This window comes from Cebidichthys violaceus, unplaced genomic scaffold (assembly GCF_023349555.1).
Source record: "Cebidichthys violaceus isolate CVI_PGR_0920_01 unplaced genomic scaffold, fCebVio1.0.p SCAF_11, whole genome shotgun sequence".
Lineage (NCBI taxonomy): Eukaryota > Metazoa > Chordata > Actinopteri > Perciformes > Stichaeidae > Cebidichthys > Cebidichthys violaceus.
The window spans coordinates 3,431,220-3,447,736 of NW_027176274.1; the positions used below are offsets into that span (position 1 = coordinate 3,431,220).

The 16,517-nt window shown below is 41.3% G+C and overlaps 2 protein-coding genes across 2 annotated transcripts in view; one reads left to right on the forward strand and one right to left on the reverse strand.

Moving 5' to 3' along the window:
- The first annotated feature begins 510 nt into the window (after window positions 1–510).
- tpt1 (tumor protein, translationally-controlled 1) lies at window positions 511–4,694 on the forward strand. The gene is made up of 6 exons (XM_068737684.1): window positions 511–619; window positions 1,258–1,331; window positions 1,884–2,071; window positions 2,184–2,289; window positions 2,419–2,535; window positions 4,291–4,694. Exons 1-6 carry the CDS (start codon window positions 592–594, stop codon window positions 4,291–4,293), a joined length of 516 nt encoding a protein of 171 aa, XP_068593785.1. The 5' UTR covers window positions 511–591; the 3' UTR covers window positions 4,294–4,694.
- A 734-nt stretch (window positions 4,695–5,428) lies between these two features.
- LOC137892506 (general transcription factor IIF subunit 2-like) overlaps window positions 5,429–16,517 on the reverse strand; it is a 30,678-nt gene continuing 19,589 nt past the window's right edge. Inside the window, exons 5-8 of the mRNA XM_068737712.1 lie at window positions 9,355–9,436; window positions 7,831–7,930; window positions 6,694–6,837; window positions 5,429–5,736 (exon numbers count right to left, since the gene is read on the reverse strand). Coding sequence (XP_068593813.1) covers window positions 5,593–5,736; window positions 6,694–6,837; window positions 7,831–7,930; window positions 9,355–9,436 — 470 coding nt within the window. The 3' untranslated portion in view covers window positions 5,429–5,592. The remainder of the gene's footprint in view (window positions 5,737–6,693; window positions 6,838–7,830; window positions 7,931–9,354; window positions 9,437–16,517) is intronic.

Consider the following 16,517-nt stretch of genomic DNA (forward strand, 5'->3'; position numbering starts at 1 on the left):
AATCTCAACACAGGCTGTATTTGTTTTGGCATGTTCTGTGGCAGCTCAACCAGTCCTTTATCGCGTTAATTTAATACAAGTTAATTTAATTTGAAATATATTAAGAAGAGTTTACATTCTACACTGGTAGATTGTATAGGTTGAGTGCAGTCTTTAAAGCCTCAATATATTTTTATCTTGCGCACTTAAGACAGAATGAGATTATTTAGTTCACCACCAGAATTAAGTGTGGAAATATATTTCACAGATGTAAGTTCGCCAAATCAAAATCCAACACGGCATTCAAATAATTGAAAAATGTGACACTATTGTAGGTGTCTGGCAGTGATTTTGGACTCGTGTCTTGTAAAAAGAGGTAGACGAGATGATTGTTTTCATCGATTAAGTATGTGGTTGTAGTACCACTTTAGGCCACCATGTGAAATTTGGCAGCAAAGCGCATAGGCGCGAGAAAACCAACCCCCGATGACGTCAGCAGGATGTAAATGCCGTGCCTCGCGCTCTCGTCGGTCTTTTTCCTCTCCAGTGTGCTGTGTGAGCGGCCGGCCTGCGCTCTTTCTCTGAAAGATTTAACACCTTTAAACCACAAAAATGATCATCTACAAGTGCATCGTCAGCGGTAAGTAGTCGTGTGTTTAATCCGGCATCTTGTTAGATATCGTTATGTTGGCAGCAGTTTGTTTTTTTTGGGGATGTGTCAACGTTATTAGGAGAGAGTTACCGTTAGTTAACTCGTGTTAGTTAGCCAGATGCTAGATGCTAACCAGAGAGTTAAGCGGTGATGCTGAGGTCGGTTAGCTTTTGTTTTTATCGCCTCGGATCTATGAGCGTTACCAGTAAATTGGCCATAATTATGGAAGTGTGACTATCGAGTAGATAATCATAACGATTCATTTTAACGGTTAATCACAACGGGAAGCTCGTGAAACATGATATTCCTGTACTGTTAGTCATGATACAGTGACGTGGTGTACGAGGCCTTTCGGCAGCACGTAGCTTCTAGCTGCTTTTTTTTTTTTAATTTTTATTTATGTGGAGATATTTGACCGGCGGAAGTATGACCCTCATTTATTTAAACCCAAAGTAAAAAAAACCGTAAGCGTTGGTTAGTCATTACAGAGGAATGTTAGCTAGCTTGAGGTTAGCTAGCTTGATGACCGGCGTTTACGTAGCTCGTGGATGATGACGCATTCAGACCAGAGAATTTTTGCTTTGTATCCAAAAAAAAAAAGTGTGACACTGGTTTTCCTCCCGCAGATGACGAGATGTTCTCGGACATCTACAAAATCAAAGAATCTGAAAATGGCATCTTCTACGAAGTTGAAGGAAAGGTGAGTTTACACGCACTGTGTATGTGTGGTCACACTGAATGTGTTTTATTTCCACATGGTTGGCTTTAATGTAAGGCCACGATGAAATGGCATTTAACCAGTATTGATGATGCTTTTGCATTGCATTCATATAGGACAGATTTACAAATAGAGTAAACAAATAACACCAATTGGCACCAAATTCTGCGTCCGAGTACTGACTATAACCAGGTATGGTCAAAGAAGTGACTGTGTTCAGCGTGACTCTCTGTTTAAATACAACAGATTTGGGAACGATGAAAAGCTCTACGTGTTTGTTCACGTTTGGGTTACAGGTGTGATGTAATCTGAATTAAGTTAAACTGCCAACAAGCTTTTTTGGCTCATTTGGCTTAACGGTGTTGGGCTGAGCTTCACTTTGGGTTTAAATAATCAAAGTGGCTACATTCTAGTCTTTCCAGCCGGCAGCCATCACCTACTGGCAGTCAAGCCGCTCCTCCATCCGTCCCTCTACCTCTGTGATCCGGCACACTTTGATGTTCTCTCCCTAATGTCCGCGCTTCATGTGTCTAGATGATCACCAGGAAAGAGGGCGGCATCGATGAAGCTTTAATTGGAGGCAACGCATCGGCTGAAGAACAATGCGAGGGCACCGATGAGTCTATGGTGTCTGGAGTCGACATCGTCCTCAACCACAAACTGCAGGAGACGGGTTTCGGCAAGAAGGATTATGTAGTCTACATCAAGGAGTACTTTAAAGTGTAAGTATCGGTGCTGAAGGTTACCAATACAATAATCACTATTTTTGACCAAATACTGTTGGTACTGAAGTATGTGTTTGTATGTAATTGGTCATTTTGTTTGCATGTCCAGCGTCAAGGCCCACCTGGAGGAGACCAGTCCAGAGAGAGTGCAGCCCTTCATGGCTGATGCACAACCAGAAGTTAAGAAGATCCTGGGTAACCTCAAGAACTACCAGGTATTATGCAAACAATGGCTGTTCACAAACCCTTCTCTGTCTCACAAACCCGGCATCTCTTCTGAAAGCTGAGCTCGCACAGTTTTGCCGATTTTATCTTCTGACTCCGTCGTCCTCGTCTCTTTGCAGTTTTTCACGGGAGAGTCCATGAACCCAGAGGGCATGGTGGGACTGCTGGACTATCGTGAGGACGGAATCACACCGTTCATGTTGTTCTTCAAGGACGGTCTCCTTGCTGAGAAATGTGTAAGTACTCTGCTCAGTCTCCAAATAGTAGAGATCCGTATGTTTATTTTGCCACAGCAAACATTTGGACATGTCATAGTAGCACGAATGTAAATAATTAAATTAATTCTATTTAACCGTTTCCAGGTCCTGGTAGCGCGCACACTGGCTCATTATCAACGCTTACTATATCTTATATAATTTATATTATAGTAATAATACAGAGCCATTGTCATCTGGGATGTTCCTACTGAGGTACATCTTCTGCTGCGAGAGTTTAAACAAACATTAAAGTAAAGATTATGTTTTATCCTGAATTATTTTGGCTACAATAATTGTGTGTTTAAAATCTAATATTGTGACAACCCTACTCTGTACTGTTTTGATTTTTAAAGTTAGAAAGGATTGCATCTTTTTAGTGTTGAACAAGATGTTGAAATGGAGCTGGACGATAATTTAATATGCTAATAGTCTTTCAATGGCATTATATCGTGATGCTCAATAACAGTCTACATTGATAATAACTAGTGCTGGGCAACGATTAACTTTTGTAATCGCATTGTTATGCGCAAAATTCAATAATGAATTCAAAAGTAGTGTATTGCGCACTTTTATTTTAAAAGTACTGCTATATGAACAATAGTATAATAACATTTGGTTTGCAAACACTTTAAACAAATCAGGTTCTTTATAACAGCAGTATTCCCTTTACACAGTAGCAGTTAAAATACAGTTATTATGATTCTGATCATAGATAATCAGCCGGTGTTCACAACTTTATTTTCATGTGTGTAATAGGTGCAATTTGAAATATGCACCTTGAAAACTGCAAACCTCTGTCATGTTTTTTGTTAAATTCTCAGTAGGATAACTAAATGATATGCTTATTATACATATTCCAAACAAAAACACTTTAAAAACTCTAAAAAAAATGATTTAAATGAATCATTTATTTTTTGCTTTATACATATATAACTGATTAGCGTGTAATAAGTGTGGTATTTGTTATAAATGTACATTGGTCCATAGAGGGTGATAAGAAGCTGTACATGGAGGGACTTAGGACCCGGGGGAATGTAGGTGAAGCATGTGAAGTTATGCAAATAAAGAATTGCAGGAAGAGACGCCACACAAACAGCTGATCACCGCTCGCTGCAGGTTCTTGTGTTAAAAATGTCCGCATGATAATAAATAGTGCGATAAAATAATTGTCGGCATTAATGCCATAATAACGTACATGCTAACTAACATTTTTCAGAAAATCTGATCAAACTGTTAAATTAATCTATTGTCCAATCAGATTACTCTCTATTTGTGTGCAAACATAAGCAGTGTATGGCCGGACATTTTTCCCCTTAAACCGTTGTGTTCATTTCGCTCTTAAGTATTAAATTCACACAGGAGACTACAAACATCGTCTTATCCGTGTGGTTATTTCATATTTATTTATTGAACTACCAGCCAGAAAACGTGCCGTCTGGTTCCTCCACGCACGGCACTAACAATGGTGGTAACGAGGGTTGGCTATTGGTCGGAAGAGAAGACGCATGTATGACTTTTTGATCATTTAAGTGCGTTTCATCACACAGCTGTAGTAAAGCGTGTTGTAGCATAAATACGTGGCCTACATATCTCCTTGATGTCTGTGTATGAACTCTGCCAGTATTGTACTTCTCACTGAACTGTACCAGAACTTGAATTGGTTCATTTTGGTGTTCTAAGGAAGTTGTTAAAAGATGCTTGAAGTTAATTAAGGTGTGTTCTTCTTTCTTGCAGTAAACACCTGGAACTACATCTGCTTCTCAAATGGTCCCAAGAACAGACTGAAGGAGCACTATTTTGCATCATGCCTGGGGAAAAAAAACAAACTTTTACAATTTCTTATACTCGCCATGCCCCAGACTGGGTGATTCAAACACGACTGGTCACTGAATACTGTTTTTAAATATTCTTTTTGGCTTCTGGAGTGTTTTGATTTTCATCCCAGGACTGGCACAGTTTTTGGGATTGAAAAGAAAAGGCGGGATAGTGAGTGGACTTCTGATTTGAAAGATGTGTTTTAGCAAAGCTCTCTACAGGGTGACCTCCTCAGACCTCCTGTTTATGGTTGCATCAAATACGACTCCATCTTTAATGAAAATTCTTCTGGTTTAATTTGAAAATAAAGTCTAGGACCACCACCTTCTCTTTTGCTGTATTTTTTTATATGTGTGGTCTGTTTCCTGCATTATTAGCTCTGATTTAACGACATAAAGGTTCATTTTTTCATATTAAAAATACACATCAGACCTGTTTCATGTGTTTGTGAGGGACGTTGAGTAAGCCTTTACTTTTGAGATCACCTGTTCAAACTGGCTGCTTTTGGGTTGACTTAATCAAGAGGAAAGAACCCTAACCCATCACAAGAACAGAAGGCCTTTACTTTACAGTATGGACCGTGCTGCTTTAAACTTTGGTGATTTCAGTCATGTGACAAATCTTGTCAAAGCCATGAAAAGTGATTTAGTTTAGTCCACATTGAAGTTTTTGACAAAAAGGAGAAATGAGTTCATAATTCATCCGTTTAATCCCCTGTGACTAAATTAAAAGTTACTAATTTGTTGTAAATATAGTTTACGGCTTGTCTACAGTTACTACTAGCAAGGTGAAATGAGTTTCCAGTAATCAAAATACTTCTGATATGGAACAACGGGAAAACTGAAGTCAAACAGCGATGAGGAGCCATCTTGCTCAAGTTCATCGTCGGAGCAGCAGGAGAGCCTCGTGTGATTCGTGTCTCGATGTTTCTCACGTTTCTGTTTCCACCTTCTCCTTCCAGACAAGCCGTTGGTTCTTCATTTCTCAGCTTACAAAAAGCCTTGATTGAAACCCAACACTGTGAACAATGTGTTTATTTATGTTTTAAGTGATTTATGTTTTAAGTGCTGTGCTAGCTAACGCATACTGGCTGCATACCCGTCAAACTATTTCCTTTTTGACGTCTACATTCAGGGAGTCACTGGAAAACCTGGAAGCTTGCATCCCTTTCTGTTCTTTCCCGTGTGATGAGGCCGACGTGCCGGGAGGAACCGGCTGGAATCAGGCTGTTTGCATCTCCTCCTTCTCCTCCTCCTCCTCGGCAGACTGGTAGTGCCGGTACTCCGGCTTCAGCTCCCAGGTGCTCTTGTGAGCCCCTTTGCTGTTGTACGTCCCGATTTCCCTCATGATTTCCTTCAGGTAGGTCTGCGGAAACAGAGTGAAACCAACACAATGTGACGAACCTCCGAGTGTATTTTAACACGCGTATTGCATGTTGGTTTATTATAGTATGTATTTAACACATGACATACCCTCCTATGAGTTTAATGATGTACTACGACTTCTACATTTTCTAGAATAAGATCCCTGAACAGTCTCACACTACTTTTATACTAAATGGTGATTTCGCTGGGACTCTGCTTTTACTTTTCTGTTCATTTTAATCTGCTTAGACTCGTCACTTCTGTAGTGACCGCTTAGTTTCATGAACAGGCATGAATCCAACACAAGCCTAAACCTAAACACTGAGGAGGATCTGTGGAAGGGAATCCAGTGGATCTGTGTGAGACGCGGTTCTCTCCAACGACCACTGGGGGTCTCCGTTGAGCCTGTAGGAATGAGCCCACACTGCACCTGATTTTCATAATGGGCATTTCGGTTACTTTAGTTCAGTTAATTTGAGTGTTAGCCAAGTGCTTTAGGGAAGAAAAAAAAACGATGGTGTGGAGTGTATTGCGGCGTTTGACTCCTACTCACCCGATGGTTATGCAATCAGATGCAATCAGAGGGAGAGGAGGACCTCGAGGTCTCATCAGCACCTACACATTGCTGTTCTCCGTGAGCTGGAACGAATCCACTGCGCTGTATCGATTCATCCCATTTTTGTGTGTGTGCATGTGTGTGTGCGCACGTTGGCCCAAATTTCAGCCACAAAAGATAGTGTGAACAGGCATGAACGTCATGCCGTGGGCGATTTGTTCAAATTTAACAAAGCAAGGTGGATAGTGGGCAGGTGTATTGTGTTTCTTTTTCAGCTGCTGTTACATGCGTGTGCGTGTGTGTGTGTGTGTGTGTGTGTGTGTGTGTGTGTGTGTGTGTGTGTGTGTGTGTGTGTGTGTGTGTGTGTGTGTGTGTGTGTGTGTGTGTGTGCGCGCTGCTTACAACAGGTTGTTTGGTGATGTCCACCAGGTCCTTAATGTTGTAATACTGGTGCTTCTCAAAGGCAGAGAAGAGCATGTCCAACACGATCTGCCGCTCAGCCCTCACCATTTTCCCCTCGGACTTCTTCTTCTTCTCATGCTCCACCTGAGATTCATACTTGTTGTTAATACAACTAATATTAAAAACAATGACACTTGTAATACAACTAATTCATCTGACCATTCAGGTTTGATTCTAACGTCACAATTTGAATTAAGATGTATCGGATTTTCTTTATCATAATTTAAGTATTTAGTTCATTTTTCTTTGTACTTTTTTGAAAGCTGCCTGTTACATTACAAATGTAATTACCTGGTTAATATATTTTCTGCACTGGTATTAAGTTGACCAACAAAAGACAGATCAAAAGAAGAACTGAAGCAGCAGAAACTGAGATTTGACTTTTTGTCTGAACTCTAGGTCAAGCCTGCAAAACACTGGATCCTACATTTCCCATAATGCAGTAGCCTCTTGTTAGACCATCTTGCTCATTAAGTCTTTCAAACCTGCTGTTTGTAATGAAAGCTTTCTGCTAAAAGTGAGTAGTATCCAAACCCATGACGTCACTATGACATCACCAGGGTTACTTTCTCAGACTTCAGAGACCTCCTCCAGAGACCATCTCTTCTCCAGAGACCTTCTCCAGAGACCATCTCCAGAGACCTTCTCTTCTCCAGAGACCTTCTCCAGAGACCTCCTCCAGAGACCATCTCCAGAGACCTCCTCCAGAGACCTTCCCCAGAGCCAGAAGTGACAACTAACGACTACTTTCATCTCCGCTTAATCTCACTGAATCACATTCTAGATATTTAGTTTAGCGTCATGGATAATTGAGAAAAATAGCAAATATTCCCGTTTAACAGGCTTAAAGCAGCGATGTTTTTGGCATTTTCAATAAAAATGATGACCGATCTGGCCAAGATGCTACAGATCAAGATATATACACACATATATATATACTGTACATAACACACACACACACACATACATACATACATACATACATACATACATACATACATACATACATACATACATACATACATACATACATACTGTACATAACACACACACACACACGCTGTTATTAGTTCTCACATTGAAATCGTGGTTGGCCACTGGCTTGAAGATGGTAGTGACAGCTTTCTCCAGCTGCTGCGACAAACGCTGAGGCTTCATGGACTCTTTAAGCTGCAGCCTGAGACACACACACACACACACACACACACACACACACACACAGAGAGAGATAAAGTTTGCTGTGTGAGTTCTGTGGTCCAACTTGATCTGTGCTGACAGATGTGCCTGTTAGCAAGGAGACGACTGTCAGCACCATGAGGACAAACTAACCAAATAAGTGATGGCAGCTGCTCTGCTTTCTATTTATTCATCTGGACTCGGCGGCTCAGTGGACACATTTCATTTAAACTGACGGCCACACAAGCAGAAACGAATATGAGCCTGGAAGAGATATTACAACACAGAGCACTGCAGCTGATGTATTCATAAACAAATATGAACCAGAGGCCAACATGCCAGTGAAGACGTTGGTAAAGCATCTTTAAACATTAAGGACTAATTTCTCTTATCGCTTAGTAGATGAGTCATGGTTCATCTTCAACATTTTAACACTCAATCAAAACAGATAACATGAATGCAACAAACATATCAGTAATAATGACAATCAGTGGAGAAATAAACACAAGTATGATACAAATGATTTGAATTATGTGTCTTAGAGCATTTAAAATGTTGTTTTTGTTCTCTAGTGAAGTGCTGAATAAAATCCCTTCACTACTGAAACTGTTCTTGAAATGTGTCCACAGACACAGACGCCCTGACAACACCATGTCCATCCTGTAGTCTGCCATGATGGACATTTGTCAGCTGCCACCCAAATGGGAGATTAAAAAAAAAAAAGAAAAAAAAAAAAACGAGTGAAAAGTAAAAACTTGTCGAATCACAAATGAAATACAATCGGACACATCGAAGTTTAGATGTGTACTCTGTGTACTCTACACTACACCGCAGTACCACCGTGTAACGTCTAAGAGGATCCCAGGCAGATGACACACACACACACACACACACACACACACACACACACACACACAGAGAGAGAGAGAAGAAGACCGCGTTGTGTTTTCTTTGGGTTGTATTGTGGCAGTGCATCTGCCACAGTGATGTGGTTGCTATAGCAATGCCATGCACTGACTCGCTGGAATAACGGATTGTGATGAAGAGGAGACAGAAACCATTTCAGCGAAGAGGCAGAGTGGACTCGAGTGTTTAGTTTACACAAATGAACGTGTCAAACTTCTCTACTCCTCTTGGAATTAATGCACAACACTTGAACACATGTTGTGATGTCCAGGTGTGAAATGCTGCGACATTAATCGTAATATTAAAAAAAAATGTAATTAAAATATGACTTGAAAGAGAGTCTTTTATTAGATGTAATCATTTCCAAAAATTCCCAACATGTTTTTATCTGTATTTTTATCATGTTGACTTCTCAGAACTCAGAAAAGCACAGACGTGATGCACATCCATATCATCAGTATAACAAGAGCATCACTTAAACAATAATCCATCATCCCGTACATTTCAAAGTTCACTCACTTCTTCAGCCTCATGTAGTCTTCATTGACGACCGGTCTGCATTCAGCTCTGTGCACCACCATCCCCTCCAGACTGATCCCATCTACATGAAGACAGTGACTCAGTCTGTTAGGGGGAAAAACACTTTGAATAACATCTGCTTCAATAACATTTATACTTACTCACTTTGAGCAAAACACAACATAGAAAATACATGTGGCAAAATTCAACAGTTTAGCCACGATTTAAGGGATATTTATAATCATATAGTAGCTATAGATCCACACTGGCACTTAATAATAATAATACAGAAGTACCTGAAAAGCAATGCGAAAGTGTCTTAAACAGGCATTTCCTCTACTGACCAGCAGGGGGCGACTCCTCTGGTTGCAAAAATGAGTACGATTGTATGGAAGTCTATGAGAAAATGACTCTACTTCTCTCTTGATTTATTCCCTCAGTAAACATTGTAAACATGAGTTTATGGTCTCAATCTCTAGTTGAAAGTGTTCTTCAATACAGCATGATGTTCATTTAGTACATTATTATCCATTTAGAGTGAAATAGACAATAAAGTGGTGTAATGCTTTAGGGCGGGGCTACCTTGTGATTGACAGGTTGCTACACTACCAGACCCGTATACGACGTCACTCCTCCGCCTTTCAAATATGCTCACTTCGGTTCACTGGCTGCAAAAAAAAGCCAAGATGGCGCTGGCCGTAATCCAAGATGGCGACGGACAAAAACGCCGAACTCGGGACTTGAAAACATATGCGTCTCCGGTCCATAGATATATTTATATCTCATCTATGTCTCTTTTCAGCTTTTTTTTTTTTTAGACAATAATTTCATTATCGTTTTTTCTTAAAGAAGTATCGTAAGAAGGTACATTTTAATATCGCCCAACCGTAGGTCAGCATGCTGTCGTACAGAAGTACAGAGAATCAATCAAAAAGTGATTTTAGTTCAGTTTGAGACTTTTATTATGGAAAAACACCAAACAGTTTCAGGCGCTTGCTTCTCAAATGTGAGCATTAGCTGCCTTTCCCTGTTTTGAGTCATTGTAAACTGACTATCTTTGGGTTTTTGGAAAACAAGAAATTATATGAAGGCGATAATATGAACTCTGGGAGCTTTGGATGATCAATTTTCACAATTTTTCTGGGGCTAAACATTTTTTTTTATATACTGTATGTTCAGACATAAAGGCTGCAATTTACCATCTGCAAGAAAGAAATGGCCTAAATCCTGGTGTGGACAGCAGGCAGAAGCAGCCTCAAAAGTACTCAGCACCAGCACCAGCCAATAGAATCCTGGTTCAGTTCTCTGTATTCTCTGACGCCGCCATCCGCGATGAGGCTGACGATTACAGAGTCAGAGAACTTTGGCAGCTGGCAGTAAGGAGAGTTAAAAGTCCGAGACGTAATGAAGAGGAAGGGAGCCAGAGTGGTTCCTTGTGGGGCCCCCCGTGCTGCAGGTTACCGGGTCAGACTCACACTCCCGTATGTGCACATACTGTGGACGGTTGGTGAGGTAGTCCAGGACCCGTGCTGTGAGGTGGTCCACTTCACACACACACCACTGCCAGCAAGTCTTTCATGAACCGTTCACGACTCCTCTCAATGGGACATTTTCACCCATCTCTGGTTTACCTTGAACATGGCATTTTCATTTGTTGCATTTTCATTTTTCAATGCGTTCTTTCATTAAAAAAAAAAAAAAAAAAGGTGCTTCATCCAAACATTCATCTGTCCAACCCCCAACCTTCTTCTGAAACATGCGACGCCTCTTCTGCTCCACTCCAAAATCAGAATGACGAGTCCAGTTGGCGAGCGTTGGCGTTACATTGGCAGCAGCTCGGTCTATTGTGCATTGTTGCATGATTTGGCATTGTGTGTGTGTGTGTGTGTGTGTGTGTGTGTGTGTGTGTGTGTGTGTGTGTGTGTGTGTGTGTGTGTGTGTGTGTGTGTGTGTGTGTGTGTGTGTGTGTGTGTGTGTGGCCACATACAAAAAGGTCTGGAGAAGCAATACATTTCACACCCGCCAGTTAACGAAAGCAGCAGAGAGAGAAACACTATAAAGGGCAAAAGACAGAGAAGACGTCAACAGGGAGCGGTAGAGTTCAACAAATGGGTGGCAAGGCATTGATAACGGATATATAAAAAAAGGTCCAGGTGAGCCGTGGAGGAGGGCGAGGGGCTGTCTAAATTATTTTAACGCTCTCTTACAATATCCACACACAGGATCCTCGGGTGTCAAATCCTGTCTGGTAAACCCTCTGGGAATACACGCCAATTGCAATTTCTCGTCTTCACACTTCCCCCCCCCCCGCTCACGTGGGGGCGAAACGCAAAGAAAAGAAAACGTCGGAAAAGACGTCTTTTCCTCTCAGGCGTCATCTGAAGCGACATCAGAGTCCGGTGACGCCGGCACAGCGGGATCGCCCAGTCAGACGGCTTCCACTGCTCCGCTGCGTCTTTTAGTCTCTAGTCTGCGTCTCCACAGATAACGCGATTATAACGAGGGGGGCCTATAGCCACTGTGTGTGTGTGTGTGTGTCACACCAAAATTGTGTAATTCACTGGCTGAGACACTGGATGCACGATAACCATTACTACTAGCAGCAACAAAGTTTTGAATTCATTAGTTATGTCTCCATCTATTGAAGTTGTGCTTGTAAAGTCACCGATTATTTATTATTCATTGGGAAGCCTCGTCGCTCATCAATTAAGAGCGCTGGATTGACCTTATCAGTGGCAAAACTGGTTGATTGCTGTCTGTGTGTGTGTGTGTGTGTGTGTGTGTGTGTGTGTGTGTGTGTGTGTGTGTGTGTGTGTGTGTGTAACAACTAGAAATACACACCAAATATTAAACTGTTAACAGCAAGGATAAGGCGAGTCTTACTCCACGTTTTTTTCTTATTGTCAACAAATCCCATCAAAACCCACAATGTGTTCCTCTTGCACAAAACCTTTCAACTTCCAAACTCCTCCTGTGGATCCTTCTGAGTACCTCAATCTTGTTGAAGACTCCATAATTAGCAAAAACAGCTGTGCACTGTGTAGTCTTTAGCCATCAAGAAAACAGTTTAGTTTGTTTAACTGCAGAATAATTGGTGTGCTTGATTTACAGCAGTAATGACACCAACACAACCACAGTGCCCATGTTGATTGTACTGAAGAGAAAGAAACGAGATATTTATGAATCGTTATCGTTTTTGTATAACAGCAGATCTCTGCGGCACAGAGGAATACAACACAATGCATCAGTTTATACTCGTCAAAAGGATCGATTCATTGTTTTCATGCGTTTTGTGTGCAACAAAAAAAAAAGAAGAAAAAAAAAAAAAAAGAGAGAGAATATCGCCAGCCTCGTCTTCAATTAAACCACCGCCTTGATGTATTCAGCGTTAACCACAGCAGAACAAATGCAGGGGCCACGGTCACCATAGTAACCGTCACATGCCACCTGACATGGCGTGTCACCAAACATTCCTTTAAGAGTCTTTAATCTTCAGGAGACAAACGCTTCGCGGGTTCGTGTCACAGATCTCACTAATGTTCATCTTTGCCTTTTTCCACAAATGGATGCAATTATGTGCAATTATTGGCTGGTGAGCGCCAGAGCACTTGCCAGCAACACGTCTGGAAAAAAAAAGCAAAAAAAAAAAGCAAAAAACACCCACACACAAGAAACATGTGTCCACACACCAACATCCCCGCTGTGCAGTTGTCACGGTCAAACAGCCTGCTTGATTTTATCAAGGCCATGAAGCAACGCGGACCGTTTCCCCTCCTGCAAGTCTTCCCGTTTCCTTTCTCCAGGATCCAGAGGGACGCCGTGTGATGGAGAGAAACGTCTCTCTAGTCACGTGAAGACACACATGCTGTAGAGAGAAGGAGAGAGAGAGAGAGAGAGAGAGGACGGACGTGGACTGGCTGCAGCATGTGCAGCTCAAGGCTTCAGCGAGTGGGAGGAACACTCGAGATAAATAGTAGACTCTTTCACGTTGGCTTCACTATCAAACTCTTTAAGTGCTGGATCAATGTTTTGGTCCACACCTTCAGTAGACATTCAGTATCCTAATTCTCCTACGCACCCATCATTCAGAGCCGCATAAGATTGCATCAGTCTATGTGATGAAGAAAAGCTGAGGCGGAGATTTAACAGCTTATTAAAATCACAACTGTTTTGATAAAGCCACATGGTGGATTTCAATTCTGTCAGGCAGCTGCTGCTGCCTTCATTTATGAAAACACAGATACAATGAACCACAACTCATTCATTCTTTAAAAGCACCGACGAGAGAATTAAACAATATTTTCACATTCACAAATTTTCTCCTCGGTCTTATTTTTTCCTCTAAAAAGGTACGCACAAAAACAGGCAGAGAATGTCTTCAATGGGAGAAAACACCCGTTTGACTTAAAAGGAATACTTTTATTTAGTTGAATTTGTTTTAGTCATTCACACTCGTGTCTGTCCTTCGGAGACGCTTAGCTTAGCTTAGCTTAGCTTAGCACAAGGACTGGAAACAGATGTCCAAATGTAACTAAATTCACCTAACAAAACATTACCAGACATTAACACATCGGACGGTCATTTCTGGCATCCGCAACAGAGCTAAACTACGACCACATTACATCCTCTGGACATCAAGTGTTCTGTCTCCGAGTTCAAATCTGCGATCAAGACGAAAAAAGAACTGAAGAACAAAAGTTGGACTAAATCTGACGCCGACTGATGATTAGGGGGTTCATGGCAACGCTGACAAATTCTGTCTGCAAAACCATGTTTACGTCAATACAGCCCCTTACACCAGTAGAGTAAGTAAAGAAGCTTATTAAAGTTTGCTATAATAATACACTGAGATCATAATTTAATCATAAGAATGGCAAAACCATCTTATTCCTGAACAAACAAAAGGTTTAATAAATGGGAAATCAGGAAAACAGAAATAAATAGCTGGATAGAAAAGGCTCATATTAACTGTATTTAAGACACAGCAAGGCATTGCATTTAGCTAATTCTTAAAGCGTAGAGAAGTGAAAAATAGTTGAGTGAAGACAGTAGGAGGAGAGCGACAGATGAGAGGGTGAGGAGGTCGCTCGTCCGCCCCCTCGCGCTCATCTCTTACCTCCATCTGCTCTCAGGCCCTTTCCTCAAAGCTGTGACCTTCCTAATGTTAAACACAACAAACAGCTCGCCGCCCACCAGGCCTCCAACCGCCGTCACCGTCCGCGGATAAACTACCCTCTTCAACACACACCGAGCCTACTGATTACACGAGGGCTCGAGCAGTAAACACAAATATATCGGTCAAAGACCTTCATCGGCATGCTACATAGTTCCTCAGTGCTGTGAAACCGGTGCAGCGTAACGGTTCCTCCTTGTTTCCTTTTTGAAGGTTTACTGACCTTAAGCTCCATTCAGTGTCTACAAAAAGAATTCTTCTCCCACAAACACAAGATCTGACACATGCATGAGCTGCTTCGGTTACTTTGCCTCAGGCGGTTCCTGTGACCCCGGCTCCCTCTGCTCTGAGATCACTCTCCTATAAGACTTTTTATACGATTCCTCTGCTTCTCCAACACAACACACTCTTGCCTCCAATCTTGACTCAGATCTGAGGCATGTGAACTGCAGTAAAGCCAGAGAGGTCTCCTCTACTAAGACGCGATCGCTCCCCTTGAATACATGATTTGGGACATTTTTGGGGCTTTCTGTAAATTATTGACAATAAGCTATTTTGCCATGCATTTAAATGTTGTTGTAGCTTCATGGATTATGCATCAAATTAGGCGATTATTGAACGTGTGTGAAATGTATTTTGGCTGGTAGCAGGAAAGCCAGGACTGCACTTGTCAATGAAATAAACTGTATGGAGAAAACTACCTTTATTTTTAAGACAACGATATGAATACTCCTGGAAAAACTACTATAAATATGCGCCTATAAAACGTCAGCGTAAGACCCTGTTGTAGTATTGGGTAGCCCATGTCAACACACTCATTTAAATTGAAAATAAACAAAAATATAGCAAAGCTCTTCAATGTGATCAATGTAAACTACATCTTTCCCATGTCGATGGGAGGACATGTTTGTGCGACGAGTTAAAGATACGGCTGCTACAAAAAGCCTAATGGTCGTGTATAATAGCTGCTCTAGCATGTTGGAAAAAAAACCTTGCTAATGCAACACAATTGGTTTAACTCTGCTAATTCTCTGCCACGTTGAAGCATCTGGAACATAAACGTTAGCAGAACTTCGTCCTAATACATGCCGGTCCCTCCAGAGATGTGGGATCTAGCAATCAAGTTTGAAGTGTGTGACTGCACCATACTCACCTCAGGTATAATAAAAAGCAATAGGAAAGGTGAAATGGACTTTCTTAGCACACACACACACACACACACACACACACACACACACACACACACACACACACAGAGAAGTGACATCAGAGTCTGGTGACAACAAAGAAGCAACAAAAGACGGGGGGGGTGAAGTCACTGATTGGATCTCCAAATATAATTTTCCATTAGAGCTCAGCCCAGAGGCTGCTTCATTAAGGAAACTTAATGATTCCATTCATTAACTTTGAAGTGATTTTCCGACGTCTGGAACTGTATCCAGCCCACTCGTTTTGATTCTTATGTGGACTAGCAGCGTCCTTATGCAACAAGTTGGCTTCGAAGAGCTACTCACAGAGAAAACCGGAGGATTGTTTAATCATCAGTGGATTAGATTGCTGCTAACTCTATTTCTCACCCTTAAAATAGGAAAAAACATTTTATGATTAAAGAGCAACTTTTTTAAAAATGGTTTAACGTATGATGTGGCCGTGTGTTACATAATCTTACCTGTCCAAGTCACAATTTGTGCGTGATTTCTTTATATATACACATTTTGATGTCATTTTATTTATGATGATTTAGTATTGTGGTGGTAGTCTAATATAACCTGGACCACCTTTGCATGTGTCATGTGTCATGTCATTGTGTCATGTTTCATGACACAATGAAAACATGTCTAGAAATGCATCGTCATTTTTGTGTGCGATATGATTTTGATAATGTAAAGTAAACTAAAGCCAAACTAAAAGTCTACAGAAGAGCTAGCATCTCTGCAAGGCCGCACTCAGAGCATGCTAACATCAGCATGCTAACTTGTTGATGCTAACA